This window comes from Budorcas taxicolor, chromosome 2 (assembly GCF_023091745.1).
Source record: "Budorcas taxicolor isolate Tak-1 chromosome 2, Takin1.1, whole genome shotgun sequence".
Lineage (NCBI taxonomy): Eukaryota > Metazoa > Chordata > Mammalia > Artiodactyla > Bovidae > Budorcas > Budorcas taxicolor.
The window spans coordinates 23,716,775-23,737,170 of NC_068911.1; the positions used below are offsets into that span (position 1 = coordinate 23,716,775).

A 20,396-nucleotide genomic window follows, 5' to 3' on the forward strand; every position below is an offset into this window, starting at 1 on the left:
AAAAGTGAGATAAATATGAAAATATACAGTATTGTTAATCTTCTTAGAATATAAATCACAGAGAAGATAAAACAGAAATAAATAAGACTTACCTAGAAGGGAACAAAGTACTGGTATGTGAAGGGAATGATTTTTATCTGAGTATACTTTATTTTCTAGGATTTTACTTTTTAAAATCTGTGTTAATATCTACATATATAGAAATTCATATTAAATAAGCAATGATGGTGAGATTAGAAATATGGCAGAAACAGATGTACATATCCATATTTCAAAAGAATAACATAACCACACTAAACAAATAAACATTTGCATATACATTTACATGTACATATTTCATGTATAAATTTATATATACTGTATACATATATAGTATATAAATATCATTTTTATGATAAAAATAGTACAAACCAGGAAAAATATTTAAGAGACACTAAAGTTTCCTTTTACCCACTTTCCACTTACTATACTGCCAATCCCAGATCACCTACATTTTCTTCCTAGGAATCAAATCATCAAAGTACATTTTTTATAAAGAAAAAACCCACCCTTCATTTCCAAATTGCTTATAGAATTAATCCCCAAAGCTACTGCAACATTTGAAAGGAGACAGGAAGCCAGCTTCCCTGTGTGGCTCAACATTCCATACATGGTGATGACTACTACAAATGGAAAGAAGGAAAGGAAAAAGAGGAAACCTCCAACAGAAACAGCCAATGTAGCTGAAATGTAAGATGGAAAACATAGTCAGTACATAACATACAAAATCTTGAAGTAGAAATACCCCTATTTTACTATAAAAGAGCTCTAAAATGTAAACTCTAGAAGAGAAATTGCCTTGTTCACCACTGTGTTACCAGTGTTGTTCATTACTGTATCATCAGCATTTAAGCAGTGCTTAACAGAGAGTAGTTGTTTAATAAATATTTTGCTTGCTTGCTTGAAAGAATGGATGAGTAGCATGAGGAAGGAACTTTTCTGGAATTTGCTCTTTCTTATACAATGATGTGAATGTTTACTTATTTAAAGAAGAATTGATCCTTACATTTATAAAACCTTGCCTTTTTATTTTTTATTTATGACCACTTAGCTTAATAACCTCTAGAAGTACAACATCCCTCATCACATCATAAGAATATACCTACCTAATTACCATTTATTTTGGAATTTTTGAAATTAAAAAGTTTTAGTCACTTTCTCAATACTCTCAGTCTTATATTTCAATTTTTTATTTATTATATTTTATAAAAATACACTAAAAAGACTGACAACAAAATCATCAAAGAGAGTCATCTGGGTTAGAGTGATTTGTATCATGAAAAGTGAAAGTTAGTTGCTCAGTCGTGTCTGACTCTTTGCAATCCCATGGACTCTAGTCTGCCCGGCTCCTCTGTCCATGGAATTCCCCAGGCAAGAGTATTGGAATGGCTCACCATTTCCTTCTCCAGGGGATCATTCTGACCCAGGAATATACTTGTTTTAGGCAAGTAAGTCATTCATTGATATTTGCCTACTTTATGTTACTCTTTGGCATGTCACCTTCAAGCAACACACACCAGTATTCCTGCCTGGGAATTCCCATGGACAGAGACTCCTGGCAGGCTACCGAGCGTGCAGTGGCAAGAGTCAGACACAGCTTAGTGACTAAACCACTGCCACTATCTTCAGGCTTACTTTGACATAATTCTTTCCACCCATAGCTTTCCTATGCTCTGTGGTAGAGTGTAGTTAGTTTGCTCTATTTTGTAAGAACAAGCCAACAGCAGTGTTGTTGCTGAAAATAATAAAAATACAAATTTCTTTACCATAAAACATTTGCTTCATGTTACTTGTGCCCTACATGATTGAAAGAAGGCAATATTTTAATTGTTTAGCATATAAGACAGATATAAAAGCCAAAAAACGGTGAAGGTTTGTTTTCTGAAAAACATATTTTACTTATTTTTAAAATAAATAATAGAAAATGACCACAGGAGAAGTAATTCTACAAATTCCCTAACTAGGCCAGTTTGAATTTATTCAGTCACACATCCCTCTTGTAAGTGAGAACAGGGCAGAAAATTCTTTTTTTTTTTTTTTTTTTGGTATATTTGATAATGTTCCAGGTATGTGATAAGTGATCCAAAGACTTCATTGAGTGAGTGAATGAATAAATAAATGCTTTCACATGACCATATTTTAGTTTATATCCTCTTGTCACATGTGATCTTATGTTGATTTTTATTCTCGTTTCCTATGCATCCTATGCTATTAATATAGTAATTTTCACTAATTTTTGCCCTTCCTCTCAAATCACTTCACATTTATATGACATGTATATTTTTAGACAAATTTAGAATGCAAGCAGAAGCTCTATATGACGTGGCAACTAAAACTTAGAAGAAACTACCATATAAAATCCTTTTTTAGTCAATTGAAACAGTTAAAATGTTTCACAGAGGGAGTCTTATACTCACTTTTACTGAAGAATGTGGTAATCAGAAAGCCGAAGGTTATGGTGGCCATGACAAAACACAGGAAAAAGACAAAGATGAGGGACGGGTCACTGTTTCTGAGGATAACTATAGGTACAATCTACAACACAATTGTGAAACCAGTTTAGTCACACTGGAAGTGGTGTCACAGGAAAACAAGGAGGTGAAATAAAACAGCCTTAAAACATTTCCGTACCCCCAAGTGAAATGGCAAAATCTAACTAAATAACTCATTTCCCACAGAAGGGATCAATGGTTTGTGTCTGCTGATAGACTGAGCAGCTTCTGAATTCCCCAGAGGGTCAATGATAAACACATCTATTCTTTTGCAACCCAAACCACGCAGCTCCCACCCACAATTATTTTATCCCTCTCAAAGTGTAGCTGCAGCATGATGCATTCAAACAGATACTTGCCTTGACACATAAAATCACGCACAGTATACAGACGATAATTAAAAACATCAGAAGGAACGTGACAAAATAAGATGCCCAGAGCATACCATTACTGAGCCCTATCATGAACTGGTACTCCTGTGGGAGAGTCAACACAGAACAAATACTGTGAAAGTGATATTTTCAAAACACAATCACAAATATTATCTGACTTAATCCCCATAAAAACTTATGTAGGTTAAATATCATCATTGTCATTCTGCAAAGAAACCAAGTCTCAGAATAGTCAAATGACCTGATCGGAATCATTTAACCTAGTGAATGACAATGCTGTGATTTCCAAACCGGAATTTTGAGTAACTTACCAGTTATGGTTCTAATCTAAGGAACGTTAATTAGAAATTTAAAACATAAAATCTAGGATCACTTTTCCCATTATGATGTCTCAGGACGTATTGGAAGAAAGTAAATAACTTTTAATATTATTATAGATGAAGGCAGGGAAATCTACAGCCCATGGGCCAAATCCAGTCTGCCTCATATTTTTTGTAAATAAAGTTTTGTTGACACATAGCCATGCTCATTCACTTCTGTATTGTCTGTGGCTGCTTTCATCCTACAACAGTAGAGTTGATAGTTGTGAAATGGTCTGTAGAACCTAAAATATTATACTGTCTTATACAGGAAAAGTTTGCAAATCTCTAATTTAAACCAAACCCCTCCAATTTTACAGATCAGAAAACCAGACCCAGAGAGGATAAGTTGCTTTTACAAATTTATACAGCAGCAAATTCCCTGCTCTGTGCTCCTCCTGTTCTATCATGCTGCTTCTCCTTATTTCAGAGGCTACTTTTCCCTGGACAAGCACAGACTGGAGACAGACTCCCTGTGTTTGAATCCTGACTTGCCCCTTGGCAATAAAAAGACCTTAAGCCAGCTCCTTTACCTCTCTCTGTCTCAGTGGCCTCATTTATGAATACTAAAATTTGAATAAAACTATGAGCAAGAAAGAGTTCACAGTTTTAGCCATGAGTTTCATAAACTATAATTCATCAGAAGTCAATGGATACAGACAATTGATATTTCAAGTTTTAACAAAGGCAGATCAAAATTTAGTTACAAGATGATCATTTTAATTTAAACAGCTATTTAACAAAGCAAAATTAGTGGTAGTAGTTTCCAGGGGTGATTAAAAATAGATGTTTCCTACTATATTTGATTGCTTTCCAATGTCCTTGCAATGAATTAAGGTACATTTTATTATGCAAAGGAACCATATAAGGAAATAAAGTATTAATTAAGAGATTGGAAAACTTTAAAATAACAGATTTACTAAGAATTGGTGACAAAATAGTCCTTTGAAGCCAGTTTCAACAAAAAAATCAAAACGAGAAAGTTGACAGTGAAGTAATTTACATGACACCAAAACCTCACAGGTAGCCAAACTTTAATGTGGAGATGTGTAATGTCCACATGCACACACTGAGAGAAAGAAAACAGAGAAAAATACACTAAATCTTAAAAGATTTTGCATCTGGGTGAGTAACCCAGGGATTTATGACAGATAGTCTTGTTTTCCATGTCTATTTTGTTTTTTATTAAACATGCACTGTAATAGCCATGATATTTTAAAAGAAAAATAATTTGGAATTCAGTGCCTGTATTTTCAACCACTAAGGAATTGAAACTGACTAAAATAAAGCAGCCGGGCTTCCCTGGTGACTCAGTGGTAAAGAATCTGCCTGCCAATGCAGGAGATGTGGGTTCCATCCCTGGGTTGGGAAGATCCCCTGGAGAAGGAAATGGCAATCCAATCCAGTATTCTTGCCTGGAAAATCTCATGGACAGAGGAGCCTGGTGGGCCACAGTCTATGGGGTCGCAAAAGAGTCAAACACAACTTAGTGACTAAACAACAAAGTAGCAGCTAAGGCAACAACTAGCCAAGACCCTTAGATAGGAGGACACTGTCTCTACTGTTCCCTCATACAAGATATCTAATAGAAAACAAAACATTCAGAGAATGCTTCCCCTTCTGAGCTAGATGGGGCAAATGGGACCAGATTTACCCTCCAGCTAGAAACAACAAGAGAGAGAGAGAGAGAGAGAAAGAGAGAGAGAGAATGGAATAATACAGCCATAGAAAATAAGGAACTCTTGCATTCACAACAACATGAATGGACTTTGAGGGTGTTATGCCTAGGGAAATGAGTCAGATGGAGAAAGTTAAGCACTATATGATATTACTTGCATATGAAATCTAAGAAAAATCTTATATGAAATATCAAGAACAGATTGGTGTTTGCCAGAGGTTTGTGGTGGGGGATGGGTGAAGGTGGTTAATAGTTACAAATTTCCAGTTACAAGATAAATATGTCCTGGGAATTAATGCATAGCACAATGATAACAGTTAACTATACAGTATTGTATATTGAAAGTTGCTAAGGAAGCAATCTCAAAAAGTTCTCACCACACACACACAAAATGTATTAATATATGGTGATGGATATTACCTAAATTTATTGTGGTAATCATTTCACAAGGCATGCATATATTAAATCATTATGTTGTATACCTAAAACAAATGCAAATGTTATACATCAATTATATTTCAATTAAAAATAAAAATGATTGATGTAAAGTGACAGTTAATTTTTAAGACATCTTAATTTCCATGACCTGGTGATAAAGGACAGTAATCCTTTAGAGGAGAGAAACATTGAGATAAGCCCTATGCTCACCCAGCTAGTTGCTAACTAGTTGCCCGGCTAACTGGAGTGAGAACCAGCAATGTCCCTGACAGGAGAAGACAGGGCTGGGAATCCAGGGAGGACAAAGTGGCTGAAGTTTTCACAGCCAAATAACAGGGTTAATCAGAGACAGATTTCCAGAGATCTTTGGAAGGCGCTCTTATAGACTTCTTAGTATTCACCAGCATATATGTGTGAGAAATGTCCCAGGGTAGTGAAAAGAACCATTTTAAGGATTAGAGGTAAAAATATCTAGAGCTCACATTTGCCTAGAAATATTTCTTGTTTTCCCCAAAGAGTAAAACCATGTAATTTATAGGTCATAGGTAGACTATAAGGATTTTGTGTTAATACTGTATTAATACAGTATTTATAGGTCATAGGTAGGCTGCTGGTGCTGCTAAGTCACTTCAGTTGTGTCCAACTCCGTGTGACCCCACAGACGGCAGCCCACCAGGCTCCCCCATCCCTGGGATTCTCCAGGCAAGAATACTGGAGTGGGTTGCAATTTCCTTCTCCAATGCATGAAAGTGAAAAGTGAAAGTAAAGTCGCTCAGTCATGTCTGACTCTTAGCGACCCCATGGACTGCAGCCTACCAGGCTCCTCCGTCCATGGGATTTTCCAGGCAAGAGTACTGGAGTGGGGTGCCATTGCCTTCTCTGCATAGGTAGGCTATCTATAAGGATTTTGTGTTAATATAGATTTAGCTGTAGACCTGCATTTCTTAACCTCAGTACTACTGGAAACATATTCAGTGCAAAATATTGTCCTAAGTGCCTCATATACACTGGGACTTCTCACTTAGTGGTATTTCTATTTTGGAGTAATTCCTCATTGTACATTATAGAATGTTTAACAGCATCCTTGGCCTCAGCTTACTAGGTGCCAGTAGCAATAGTTCTCACTGTATTAATGTCTTTTAGTTCAGTTCAGTCACTCAATCATGTCCGACTCTTTGCAACTTCATGCATCACAGCACGCCAGGCCTCCCTGTCCATCACCAACTCCTGGAGTTCACTCAAACTCACGTCCATCGAGTCCATGATGCCATCCAGCCATCTCATCCTCTGTTGTCCCCTTCTCCTCCTGCCCCAAATCCCTCCCAGCATCAGAGTCTTTTCCAATGAGTCAACTCTTCGCATGAGGTGGCCAAAGTACTGGAGTTTCAGCTTTAGCATCATTCCTTCCAAAGAAATCCCAGGGCTAATCTTCTTTAGAATGGACTGGTTGGATCTCCTTGCAGTCCAAGGGACTCTCAGTTTAGTCTAACACCACAGTTCAAAAGCATCAATTCTTCGGTGCTCAGCTTTCTTCACAGTCCAACTCTCGCATCCATACATGACCACAGGAAAAACGATAGCCTTGACTAGACAGACCTTTGTTGACAAAGTAATGTCTCTGCTTTTCAATATGCTATCTAGGTGGGTCATAATTTTTCTTCCAAGGAGTGAGCATCTTTTAATTTCATGGCTGCAATCACCATCTGAAGTGATTTTGGAGCCCCAAAAACTAAAGTCTGACACTGTTTCCACTGTTTCCCAATCTATTTCCCATGAAGTGATGGGACCAGATGCCATGATCTTCATTTTTTGAATGTTGAGCTTTAAGCCAACTTTTTCACTCTCCTCTTTCACTTTCATCAAGAGGCATTTTAGTTCCTCTTCACTTACTTCCATAAGGGTGGTGTCATCCACATATCTGAGGTTTTTGATATTTCTCCCGACAATCTTGATTCCAGCTTGTGCTTCCTCCAGGCCAGCATTTCTCATGATGTACTCTGCATATAAGTTAAATAAGCAGGGTGACTATATACAGCCTTGATGTATTCCTTTTCCTATTTGGAAGCAGTTTGTTGTTCCATGTCCAGTTCTAACTGTTGCTTCCTGACCTGCATATAGGTTTCTCATGAGGCAGGTCAGGTGGTTTGGTATTCCCATCTCTTTCAGATTCCCATCACCAGATGGTCAACACCAAAATCAGATTGATTATATTCTTTGCAGCCAAAGATGGAGAAGCACTATACAGTCAGCAAAAACAAGACTGGGAGCTGACTGTGGCTCAGATCATGAGCTCATTATTGCCAAATTCAGACTTAAATTGAAGAAAGTAGGGAAAACCACTAGACCATTCAGGAATGACCTAAATCAAATCCCTTATGATTATACAGTGGAAGTGAGAAACAGATTTAAGGGACTAGATCTGATAGATAGAGTGCCTGATGAAGTATGAACGGAGGTTCATGACATTGTACAGGAGACAGGGATCAAAACCATCCCCATGGAAAAGAAATGCAAAAAAGCAAAATGGCTGTCTGGGAAGGCCTTACAAATAGCTGTGAAAAGAAGAGAAGTGAAAAGCAAAGGAGAAAAGGGAAGATATAAGCATCTGAATGCAGAATTCCAAAGAATAGCAGGAAGAGATAAGAAAGCCTTCCTCAGTGATCAATGCAAAGTAATAGAGGAAAACAACAGAATGAGGAAGACTAGAGATCTCTTCAAGAAAATTAGAGATACCAAGGGAACATTTCATGCAAAGATGGGCTCAATAAAGGACAGAAATGGTGTGGACCTAACAGAAGCAGAAGATATTAAGAGGAGGTGGCAAGAATACACAGAAGAACTGTACAAAAAAGATCTTCACGACCCAGATAATCATGATGGTGTGACCACTAATCTAGAGCCAGACATCCTGGAATGTGAAGTCAAGTGGGCCTTAGAAAGCATCACTACAAACAAAGCTGGTGGAGGTGATGGAATTCCAGTGGAGCTATTTCAAATCCTGAAAGATGATGCTGTGAAAGTGCCGTACTCAATATGCCAGCAAATTTGGAAAACGCAACAGTGGCCACAGGACTGGAAAAGGTCAGTTTTCATTCCAATTCCAAAGAAAGGCAATGCCAAAGAATGCTCAAACTACTACACAATTACACTCATCTCACACGCTAGAAAAGTAATGCTCAAAATTCTCCAAGCCAGGCTTCAGCAATATGTGAACCATGAACTTCCAGATGTTCAAGCTGGTTTTAGAAAAGGCAGAGGAACCAGAAATCAAATTGCCAACATCCACTGGATCATCGAAAAAGCAAGAGTGTTCCAGAAAAACATCTATTTCTGCTTTATTGACTATGCCAAAGCCTTTGACTGTGTGAATCACAATAAACTGTGGAAAATTAAATCTTTAGACATTACCAAATGTCCTCTGGGAGCAAACTTGCCCCCAGATGAGTTGCCTGCTGTCCTGGAATAAATGCCTGTCTTGTTCTACATATTAGAAATTTAAAAGCAAGACTCCAAAGAACAATATTGTTTCCAGATTACTTAACTCAGTCTCAAAATAAAACTGAGGAATATAGAATACAGAAAAATCCAAGTCTCAACAAAATAATATTTACAATGTCTGACCTCCAATTAAAAACTTACCAGGTATGACATGCAGTTTCAGAGTTGGGCCTAATGTCTCTACCCTTTAGTGTTCACAATTCTTTGTGAACTCCCCTTGTATGAATGGGTCATGCAAGTTGTTTTAACCAACAGAATGTGGCAAGAGTGATTAAATGTCACTTCTGTGATTATGTTACAAGGATTATAGCACTTGTCCCACTCTGAGACTCTCTCCCTTGCTAAATTTGATGATACTGTTGGCCATTTTAGAAGGACCTAATGTTATTGAGGCAAATTATTGAGGGTAGTATCTGGCCCACAGCCAAAAAGAAACTAAAATATTCAGTACTACAACCATAAGGAACTGAATTCTACCAACAACTACATAAGCTTAAAAGTGATTCTTCTCCTAGTTGAGGTTCAGTGAGTTTACATGTGTGTGTGCTCAGTTGTGCCCAACTCTTTGTAATCCTGTGGACTATATAATCTACCAGGCTCCTCTGTCCATGGAATTTTCCAGACAAGAATACTGGAGTGGGTTGCCATTTTCTTCTCCAGGGAATTTTCCCAACCCATGGATTGAATGCACATCTCTTGCATCTTCTGCATTGGCAGGCATATTCCTTACAACTGTGCCCCAGTGAGTCTATATCCTTGGGTAATACCTTGATTGCAATCTTGCAGAAAACCCAGCTAAGCCTTCCTTGACTTCAACACACAAAAAGTGTGAAATAAAAAATGTGTGCTGTTAGAAACTATTAACTCAGGTAATACTATTAAACAGCAATAAAAATATTAAAATCTATAAATCTACACTAAAAAGTTTAAAATCTAATCTACAGATACAAAAAGCTCCAGGAAATCTAAGCACAGGAAACTTGAAAAAAAACAGACCAAAGCATACCATAGTCAAATTCCTGAAAACTAGGGGAAAAAAGAAGAAGAAGAAATCTTAAAAAGGAGATTAAAAAAGGATATATTATGTACAGATGGGCAGAAATACCCATCTTATTTGAAGCAACAAGACAATAGGTCAGATATTAAAGTACTCAAGCAAAATCATTGCCTTAGAATTCTTAACACAATTTAAGTATCTTTCAAAAATGATAGCAAAATAAAGACCTTGCCAAACATGCAAAAACTGAAATAATAAATCAACAGAGGAATAGCATTACCAAAAATAAAAAAGGAAATCCATCAGGCAGAAGGAATATATAAGAAGATATAAAGATGAATCCGGACTTGCTCAAGGGAAAAACAAGACAAGAAATGAGAGTGACATTTGTTGTTCAGTAGCTAAGTTGTGTACAACTCTTTGTGACCCCATGGACTGCAGCACAACAGGTTTCCCTCTCCTTCACTGTTTCCTGGAGTTTGTTCAAACTCATGTCCATTGAGTCAGTGATGCCAACCAACCATCTCATCCTCTGTTGTTCCTGACTCCTCCTGCCCTCAATCTTTCCCAGTATCAGGGTATTTTCAAATGAGTTGTCTCTTTGCATCAGGAGGCCAAACTATTGGAGCTTCAGCTTCAGCATCAATCCTTCCAATGAATATTCAGGGTTGATTTCCTTTAGGAAAGACTGGTTTGATCTCCTTATCGTCCAAGAGTCTTCTCCAACATCACAGTTCAAAAGCATCAATTCTTCAGTGCTCAGCCTTATTTATGGTCCAACTCTCACATTTGTACATGACTACTGGAAAAACCTGCAGTGATTTTAGAGTCAAAGGAAATAAAATCTGCCATGGTTTCCACTTTTTCCTCATCTATTTGCCATAGAGTGATGGGACTGGATGCCATGATCTTAGTTTTGTGAATGTTGAGTTTTAAGCCAGCTGCTTCACTCTACTCTATCATCCTCAACAAGAGATTCTAGTTCCTCTTCACATTTTGCCTTTAGAGGGGTATTCTCTGCATATTTGTCTGGAGAAGGAAATGGCAATCCACTCCAGTACTCTTGCCTGGAAAATTCTATGGATGGAGGAGCCTGGTGGGCTGCAGTCCATGGGGTCACAAAGAGTCACATGACTGAGCAATTTCACTTCACTCACTTCACTTGCTTCATACTTTATCAATGGAGAAGGAAATGGCAACCCACTCCAGTATTCTTGCCTGGAGAATCCCATGGACAGAGGAGCCTGGCAGGCCATGGTCCATGGGGTCGCAAAGAGTTGGATATGACTGAGGTGACTAAGCAATGCACCTGCATATTTGAGGTTGTTGATATTTCTTCTGGCAATCTTGATTCCTGCTTGTGATTCATCCAGCCCAGTATTTCGCATGATGTACTCTGCATATAAGTTACATAAGCAGGATGACAACATACAGCCTTGACATACTCCTTTCTCAATTTTGAAGAAAGTATAAAACCTTTTTCCTTACTCTTTAAATCTTAAAATCTTCTACCTTGTTATTCAAATATCTTTAGAAATGTAATTTTTTTAACCAAAAATCATAGCAATATATTGTGAGGAAGCAAAATATATGACAAAATGGCAAATGTGAATAATATAAACCCAAACCAACTGTGAAAATTACACAACTTATTACCAGAGAATTACAACTAATAAGAAAACAAAGTTAAATTGAATAAATAGTAATCAAAATTACTTTTGTTCAATCTCAAAAACAACAGAATGATCTCTGTTCATTTCCAAGGCAAACCACTCAGTATCACAATAAGCCAAGTCTATGACCCAACCACTAATGATGAAGAAGTTGAAGTTGAATGGTTCTATGAAGATGTACAAGAACTTCTAGAGCTAACACTGAAAAAGATGTCCTTTTAATTATAGGGGACTGGAATGCAAAAGTAGGCCATCAAGAGATACCTGGAGTAACAGGCAGGCTTGGCCTTAGAGTACAAAATGAAGCAAGGCAAAGGCTAACATTTCCCAAGAGAACGCACTGGTCATAGCAAACACTCTCTTCCAACAACACAAGAGATGACTCTACATGGACATCACCAGATGGTCAATACTGAAATCAGATTGATTGTATTTTTTGTAGCTGAAGATGAAGATCTCTACAGTTAGCAAAAACAAGACCAAGAGCTGACTTGTTTGTCAGATCATAAACTCCTTATTGCAAAATGCAGACTTAAATTGAAGAACATAGAGAAAACCACCAGGCCTTTCAGGTATGACCTAAATCAAATTCCTTGTGATTATACAGTGAAAGTAACAAATCGATTCAAGGGATTAGATCTGATAGAGTGCCTGAAGAACTAGGGATGGAGGTTCATAACATTGTACAAGATGCAGTGATCAAAATCATCGCCAAGAAAAGCAAATGTAAAAAGGTAAAATGGTTGTCCAAGGAGGCCTTACAAAGAGCTGAAAAAAGAAGTGAAAGACAAAGGAGAAAAAGAAAGATATAACCACCTGAATGAAGAGTTCCAAAGAATAGCAAGGAGAGATAAGAAAGCCTTTTTAAGTGAAAGTGAAGTTGCTCAGTCGTGTCCTACTCTTTGCGACCCGTGGACTGTAGCCCACCAAGCTCCTCCGTCCATTGGATTCTCCAGGCAAGAATACTGGAGTGGGTTGCCATTTCCTTCTCCAGGGCATCTTCCTGACCCAGGGATTGAACCCAGGTCTCCCACATTGTAGGCAGACACTTTAACCTCTGCACCACCAGGGAAGCCCCAAAGTGAAAGTGAAGTCGCTAAGTCGTGCTTGACTCTTTGCGACCCCATGGATAGTAGCCTGCACCAAGGTCCTCCGTCCATGGGATTTTCAAGGCAAGAGTACTGGAGTAGGTTGCCATTTCCTTCTCCAGGGAATCTTCCCAACCCAAGGATTGAACCCAGGTAGACAGACGCTTTACCGTCTGAGCCACCAGGGAAGTCCTTTTTAAGTGAACGTTTAAAAGAAATAGAGGAAAACAATAGAATGGGAAAGACTAGAGAGCTCTTAAAGAAAATTAGAGACACCAAGGGAACACTTCTTTTTATCAGCCTGTGGCCAGTATGCTAAACACATTACATTCAATTTTTTTTTCTCTCCTTCACATCTTAATTCTCTCATTCTTGCTATTCTATGAATGAACCTCCTGATAAAGTCTTAGCATGTAAGCTTTGCTTAGGCTGCATTTTTCAGTCCTTCCAGGCTGAAATACTGTTTTGTTAGGTGTGTGTGGATTTCTAATGGTTATCTCTTCCAACTTGTTTAAAGATTTTGTTGTTGTTGTTCAGTTGCTCAGTTGTGTCTGACTCTTTGTGACCTAAATAGACCGCAATATGTCAGGCTTCCCTGTCTTTCACCATCTCCCAGAGTTTACTCAAACACATAGCCACTGAGTCGGTGATGCTATCCAACCATCTCATCCTCTGTGGTCCACTTCTCTTCATGCCTTCAATTTTTCCCAGCATCAGGGTCTTTGCTACCCGTGGACTGTAGCCCACCAAGCTCCTCCGTCCATTGGATTCTCCAGGCAAGAAGAGATGCACTATAAAGGACAGAAACTGTATGGGCCTAAGAGAAGCAGAAGATAATAAGAATAGGTGGTAAGAATATATAGAATAACTATATAAGAGAGATCTTAATGACCCAGATAACAATGATGGTGTGATCACTCACCTAGAACCAAACATCCTGGAGTGTGAAGTCAAGTGGGCCTTAGGAAGCATCACTATGAACAAAGCTAGTGGAGGTGATGAAATTCCACCTGAGCTATTTCAAATCCTAAAAGATGATGCTGTTAAAGTGCTGCTCAATATGCCAGCAAATTTGGAAAATTCAGCAGTGCCCACAGGACTGGAAAAGGTCATTTTTTATTTCAATACCAAATAAGGGAAATGTCAAAGAATGTTCAAATTACTGCACAACTGCACTCATTTCACATGGTAGGAAAGTATTGTTCAAAATCCTTCCAGTTACTTCAACAGTATGTGAGCCCAGAACATCCAGATGTACAAGCTGGATTTAAAAAGGCAGAGGAACCAGAGATCAAACTGCAAACATCCATTGGATCATAGGAAAAGGAAGAGAATTCCAGAAGAACATCTACTACACTAAAGTCCTTGACTGTGTCGATCACAACAAACTGTGGAAAATTCTTAAATTTTACCAGACCACCTGACCTGCTTCCTGAGAAACCTCTATGCAGGTCAAGAAACAACCATTGGAATCAGACAAGTAACAACGGACTGGTTCCAAATTGGGAAAGTATTGTCACCCAGCTTATTTAACTTATATGCAGAGTACATTATGAGAATAGCCAGGCTGGATAAAGCACAAGCTGGAATCAAGATTGTGGGGAGAAATATCAGTAACTTCAGATATGCAGATAACACCACCCTTATGGCAGAAAGCAAAGAGGGAATAAAGAGCTTCATGATGAAAGTGAAAGAAGAGAGTGGAAGAGCTTGCTTAAAACTCAACATTCAAAATGAAGATCATGACATCCTGTCCCATCACTTCATAGCAAACAGATGGGGAAACAATGGAACAGTGACCGACTTTTTTCTCTTGGGCTCCAAAATCACTGTGGACAGTGACTGCAGACATAAAATTAAAAGGCACTTGCTCCTTGGAAAAAAAGCTATGACAAACCTGGACAGCATATTAAAAAGCAGAGACATTACTCTGCTGACAAAGTTGCGTATAGTTAAAGCTATGGTTTTTCCAGTAGTCATGTACAGATGTGAGAGCTGGACAATAAAAAAGGCTTAGGGCCAAAAAATTGATGCTTTTGAACTGTGGTGTTGGAAAAGACACTTGAGAGTTCCTTGGACAGTAAGGAGATCGAACTAGTCAATCCTAAACGAAATCAACTGTGAATATCCACTGAAAGGACTAATGCTGGAGCTGAAGCTCCAATGCTCTGGTCACCTGATGGGAAAAACTGACTCATTGGAAAAGACCCTGATGCTGGGAAAAATTGAAGGCATGAAGAGAAGTGGACCACAGAGGATGAGATGGTTGGATAGCATCACCGACTCAGTGGCTATGTGTTTGAGTAAACTCTGGGAGATGGTGAAAGACAGGGAAGCCTGACATATTGCGGTCTATTTAGGTCACAAAGAGTCAGACACAACTGAGCAACTGAACAACAACAACAAAATCTTTAAACAAGTTGGAAGAGATAACCATTAGAAATCCACACACACCTAACAAAACAGTATTTCAGCCTGGAAGGACTGAAAAATGCAGCCTAAGCAAAGCTTACATGCTAAGACTTTATCAGGAGGTTCATTCATAGAATAGCAAGAATGAGAGAATTAAGATGTGAAGGAGAGAAAAAAAAATTGAATGTAATGTGTTTAGCATACTGGCCACAGGCTGATAAAAAGAAATGTATTCAAATGCTATTATTCCACTAAGTCAAATGGAAGCATCAGGCCTTAAGATAGTCCACTGCAGGGAGAAAGGCAACGAAATTTATTTATGCCAACTCTTTATTATCTCTTCACTCCATGGTCAAAGTTCAGCTGGCTGGTTGACAACTTCCCTGAGTTTCTGAGTTGGGTGACCTGAAGATTCCATGAAGCCACTGTGGATGAAAGATCCCTCACTCCATGACACAAGCTCTTTCTTTGAGCCCAGAAATGAATAGAACTAGCTCCCAATGCAGGAATAACATTTGCCATTCCAAGCCCTGTTCCTTCGAAGGGAGTTTAAAACAACCAGCAATGTTATTAATAGAAGACAAGGTGATAACATTGGTGGACAGGCTCTCTGTGAAGAAATAAGTCAAGTCATGCAAAACAGGTGAAAATAAGCAAATCCCATGTACTGGGTCCTCTACATGTAACATCAACATGTATAAAGCTAAAACTGACAATTAAAAGGAAAAATTAGACAACTCAACTTAGAGGGGTGGGAATGGATGGGAGGTTGGAGGGAGATTCAAGAGGGAGAGGACATATGTACACCTATGGTTAATTTATGTTGATGTAAAACAGAAATTGAACCAATATTATAAACCAATCATCAGTCAATTAAAAATAAATAAATATTTAAAAATAATGGGGAACACATGTACACCCATGGTGGATTCATGTTGATGTATGGCAAAACCAATACAATATTGTAAAGTAAAATAATAATAATAATAAAAAACATAAAGGTAGATATTTACTATACTTCTCACAATAACTGATAACAACTAATAGATAAAATGAACATGAGCAATGTGAATAACAAAATTGATGTAATATGTACAGAAAACTGCACCCTTTTAATGCTCAGCACAAATTGTTTTTCAGTGCACATGTGATAACATAACATTTGTTAAAATTGGCTATATTCTAGTCCATAAAGCATGTTTCAATAAAATTTTAAAAAACTGAAATAAAAGACTGGCACCTAGTATGTTATTGTGTTTTTTAAACACATTAAAAACCATTCTGTTCTATTAAGTTCACAATTGTGAGCTTCAAAATCTGCTGAATGATCCTTGATCAAAATACAGATTACAAACATTCAAGAAACATTTTCATTCTTTTCATAGAATGGTCTGAGAATTGTATTTTCTTTGGCTTCCAAACCAGAGATTAATGATTTAGTAAATGTGGATGTATGTTAATTGAATGTCCTCTTTAGGGAAAGATTACCTATACCTTTCATTGATATCTGTGAAGATTTCTTTATTTCAACCACATCAACTAATAGTGATGACTTCCATTGCTATTACGAAGATACACCAGGATCTTAACAAACTGCTAGCTTTTGATCCTTAAAAAGCAACTTGTAACACTATTTTAAACTTATAATGGTCCTTGAAATTTTATAAATGTCCTATGGGTCAAAGAAAAAATTAACAAAGAAATTAGAAACTATTATGAAATATATGATAAAGAAAACATTGTATTTCAGCTTATAGGTTGTAACAAAAGTTGATTTGACTTAAATTTAGAGGCTTATGTGCAAAGATTAGAAAAAAAGAAGGTCTAAAGAACAACAAGGAAGAGAATGTAGGGAAACTCAGCCAGCAAAATCTGGCCACAGAAAGCAGGAATCATAAAGGAAAATACTTTATTACTTTAAATTTCAGAACTTTTACAAGTCAAAGACACCATTAAAGCAAGTTACAGATTGGGAGAACATACTTGCAATACATACATCACATAAAGAGCTTGTATCCAAAATATATAAAGAATCAATGAAAATCAATGAGAAAAGACACAACCCAACAGAAAAGTGGATTCAGTTCACAAAAGAGAATATCCATGTAGCCAAAAAGCATGTGAAAAAGTGTTCAACATCATTAGTTGACAAGGAAAATTAAATTAAAACCACAATGAGTTTACCACTATACCCTTTCCAGAATGGTTGAAAGTTTAAAAGGCTAATACCACCAATTGTTGGCATACTTATGGAACAAGAGTAAAACTCTTTTACATTACTGATAAGAGAATGAATTGGCACAAATGAATTTTTTAGAAAAAAAATTCACTTTATTTAACAAGGTTGAAAATATGTATATTTTATACTCTACCAATCTTAATCTTAGGTATATATCCAACAGAAAAATGTGCACATCTTCACCAAAATATATCCTTCAATAAAAAATAAATAAATTTAAAATAAAAAAGTATAAAAGGGAATATTTCACTGAGAGAAAAACTATTGCTAATATATTAGCATATATCTGGTTTTTTTCTCTGATACACATGCTTTTTGCAAAAATGGGATATCTGCATTGTTTCAGGATATGCTTTTTTTCATTTAACATTATATTGGGGGCCTCTCAACTCTTATTGAATAAACCTACAGCTTCATTAAAAAAAAATATTCACATTGGTTTACTCTAATAGGCCAATACTTGAACAACTAAATATTCATCAGCAATAGTGACAAACTGTGGTATAGTCATAAAGTGTAACACACAACAATGAAAATGGCCACATTGCATCTATACAGAAAACGTCAATAGCTCCCACTGAAACAAAAGAATGGCTATTATATGGTTCTATTTAAATAAAGTTTTTAAACCAGGCAACACTAATATACAATTTTAGAATTTAAATAGTAACTATTTTTAGAGAAGAAAGATGTAGTTATTTAGATGGGATGCAAAGGGGTGTCCAGATTACAGGCAATATTCTATATCTTGGCTGGAACAGTAGTTGTGAGTTCATGTTTCAAAAATCTGTACACATTGGTATGTATTTATTTTAATTCAAGTTTTTAAATGAAAAATCAAATAACAAATAATTTAAACTACATGATCAACATTTGTGTAACAGGTCCTGGAGACACAGAAAGAAAATAAGCAAGCTGAAGTTTAAAGTTGAAAATAGATTTCAAGGAGATTATTCACTAAGGAGGAAAAAAGAGAAAAATATGTGGTAGTCAGGGAAATGGCTAGATGATGAAAAATTAACAAGAGCTTGCAGTAGAAAATGACATTTCCAAACATGGAGAGAAAGGAACAGAATGTATGCTGGTTGACACACGCTGCACACAGGGGACGAAGGGAATGGAAAGGTAACTAACCATTGATAGCTACATAATATTTCCTATGTGCTAACAATTAAGATCTCTTTAATTATCACACAACTCTATGTGGTAAGAGTATTTTTACTTCCATTTTACAAATGAGGCCCAGAGAAGTTAAGAAAGTTGCCCAAAAGTTATAGGGGTAGGAAACGGCAGTACTCAGGTGCTACATATACTATACTACACTGATAAGACTTAGGTTTTAACCTGGGTAATTTAGAGGGTGATACATGGCAACCCTGGAGAAGGCAATGGCACCCCACTCCAGTACTCTTGCCTGGAAAATCCCATGGATGGAGGAGCCTGGTAGGCTGCAGTCCATGGGGTCGCTAGGAGTCGGACATGACTGAGCAACTTCACTTTCACTTTTCACTTTAATGCATTGGAGAAGGAAATGGCAACCCACTCCAGTGTTCTTGCCTGAAGAATCCCAGAGATGGGGGAGCCTGGTGGGCTGCCGTCTATGGGGCTGCACAGAGTCAGACACGACTGAAGCGACTTAGCAGCAGCACATGGCAACCCACTCCAGTATACTTCCCTGGAGAATCCCATGGGCAGAGCAGCATGGTGGGCTACAGTACAGGGTTGCAAATTAATGGATAGATGGATAAATTAATGGCTTTCTCTCTGACTTTAGAGCCACTGCTCTTTATAATATGATCTTGATTTGACTTGATATTAAAAAGATCCTCAAATCTTGGAATTGAAGTATATATTAGGGTCATAATTTATAAGCTTGTATGATTATTTCTTTTTTGTTCATTTTATTCCAAAGAAGATTCAGGATATTTAATATATGATTTCTCTTCATAGTATTCTATTCAAATAGTCAATAAAATTTCAAGCCAGATCAAGAATTTAGATAAAAGAAAAACACCAGCAAATGACAAATGACATAGTATATATATTCTATGCCCAATCTATATTTGTATATTGCTATAGTGTTATAATCATTCATTAGTAACAAATGTATAGGCATAGTCCAAATCTATGCATAAATCTGTTCCACAGGCCCAAAATGAAACAAAGAAAGTGAATTTACCTTTAATCTGGTTTCCTTTTCCATAACAATGGTCCTGATAAGAGTAAGTTCAGTTAGAGAAAATATAAGTAAAACTGCTAAAGGGAAGAGAGATAAAAAACTTAAAAAAAATTGATCTTTATAATAAGCAGGGTATGGAAATCTGCCAACAAAAATGATGACATTTTCAAATAACATTTCCGCAGCTCTGCCATTATGGTACACAATGATGGCCTTATCTAAGGCATGCTGCACAAGCAGGAATCCGTCTTTGTAGTACTCTAAGTGAAAAAACAAAGATTGCCAAGTTCAGTATATTAGGAAACAGCAAGGCAAGCACAGAAGGCAATTCAGGTAATTCTAAGTCTTTAACTCATAAAACGAAGCAAATTCACATAACTTATAATAGGTTTGAATATAAAGAGATAATAAATAGCATGGAATTGCATTACCACCTTCCCCAAACTAAAATACTTGCATCTAAATGTTACAGTTGGTTTATGCAGTATTATCAGTCAAAAAAAAAATGAGAATTCAAGGAAATATCAGATATACTTTTCTTCTTTTTAAAAATTAATTCTATTTTTATTTTTTAAATTTAATCTTATTTAATAGCAGGCTAATTACAATATTGTATTGGTTTTGCCATACATCAATATGAATCTGCCACGGGTGTACATGTATTCCCCATCCTGAATCCCCCTCCCACCTCCTTCCCCATATCATCCCTCTGGGTCATCCCACTGCACCAACCCCAAGCATCCTGTATCCTGCATTGAACCTGGACTGGCAATTCATTTCTTATATGATATTATACATGTTTCAATGCCATTCTCCAAAATCATCCCATCTTCTCCCTTTCCCACAGAGTCCAAAAGACTGTTCTATACATCTGTGTCTCTTTTGCTGTCTCGCATGCAGGGTTATCGTCAT

General features: G+C 37.1%; 1 protein-coding gene across 1 annotated transcript in view; it reads right to left on the minus strand.

Moving 5' to 3' along the window:
* LOC128060038 (phospholipid-transporting ATPase ABCA3-like) overlaps positions 1 to 19,840 on the minus strand; it is a 212,443-nt gene extending 192,603 nt beyond the window's left edge. The window contains exons 1-5 of the mRNA XM_052652249.1: positions 19,837 to 19,840; positions 19,485 to 19,744; positions 2,891 to 3,007; positions 2,457 to 2,574; positions 549 to 722 (exon numbers count right to left, since the gene is read on the minus strand). Coding sequence (XP_052508209.1) covers positions 549 to 722; positions 2,457 to 2,574; positions 2,891 to 3,007; positions 19,485 to 19,744; positions 19,837 to 19,840 — 673 coding nt within the window. The remainder of the gene's footprint in view (positions 1 to 548; positions 723 to 2,456; positions 2,575 to 2,890; positions 3,008 to 19,484; positions 19,745 to 19,836) is intronic.
* Positions 19,841 to 20,396: the final 556 nt, after the last annotated feature.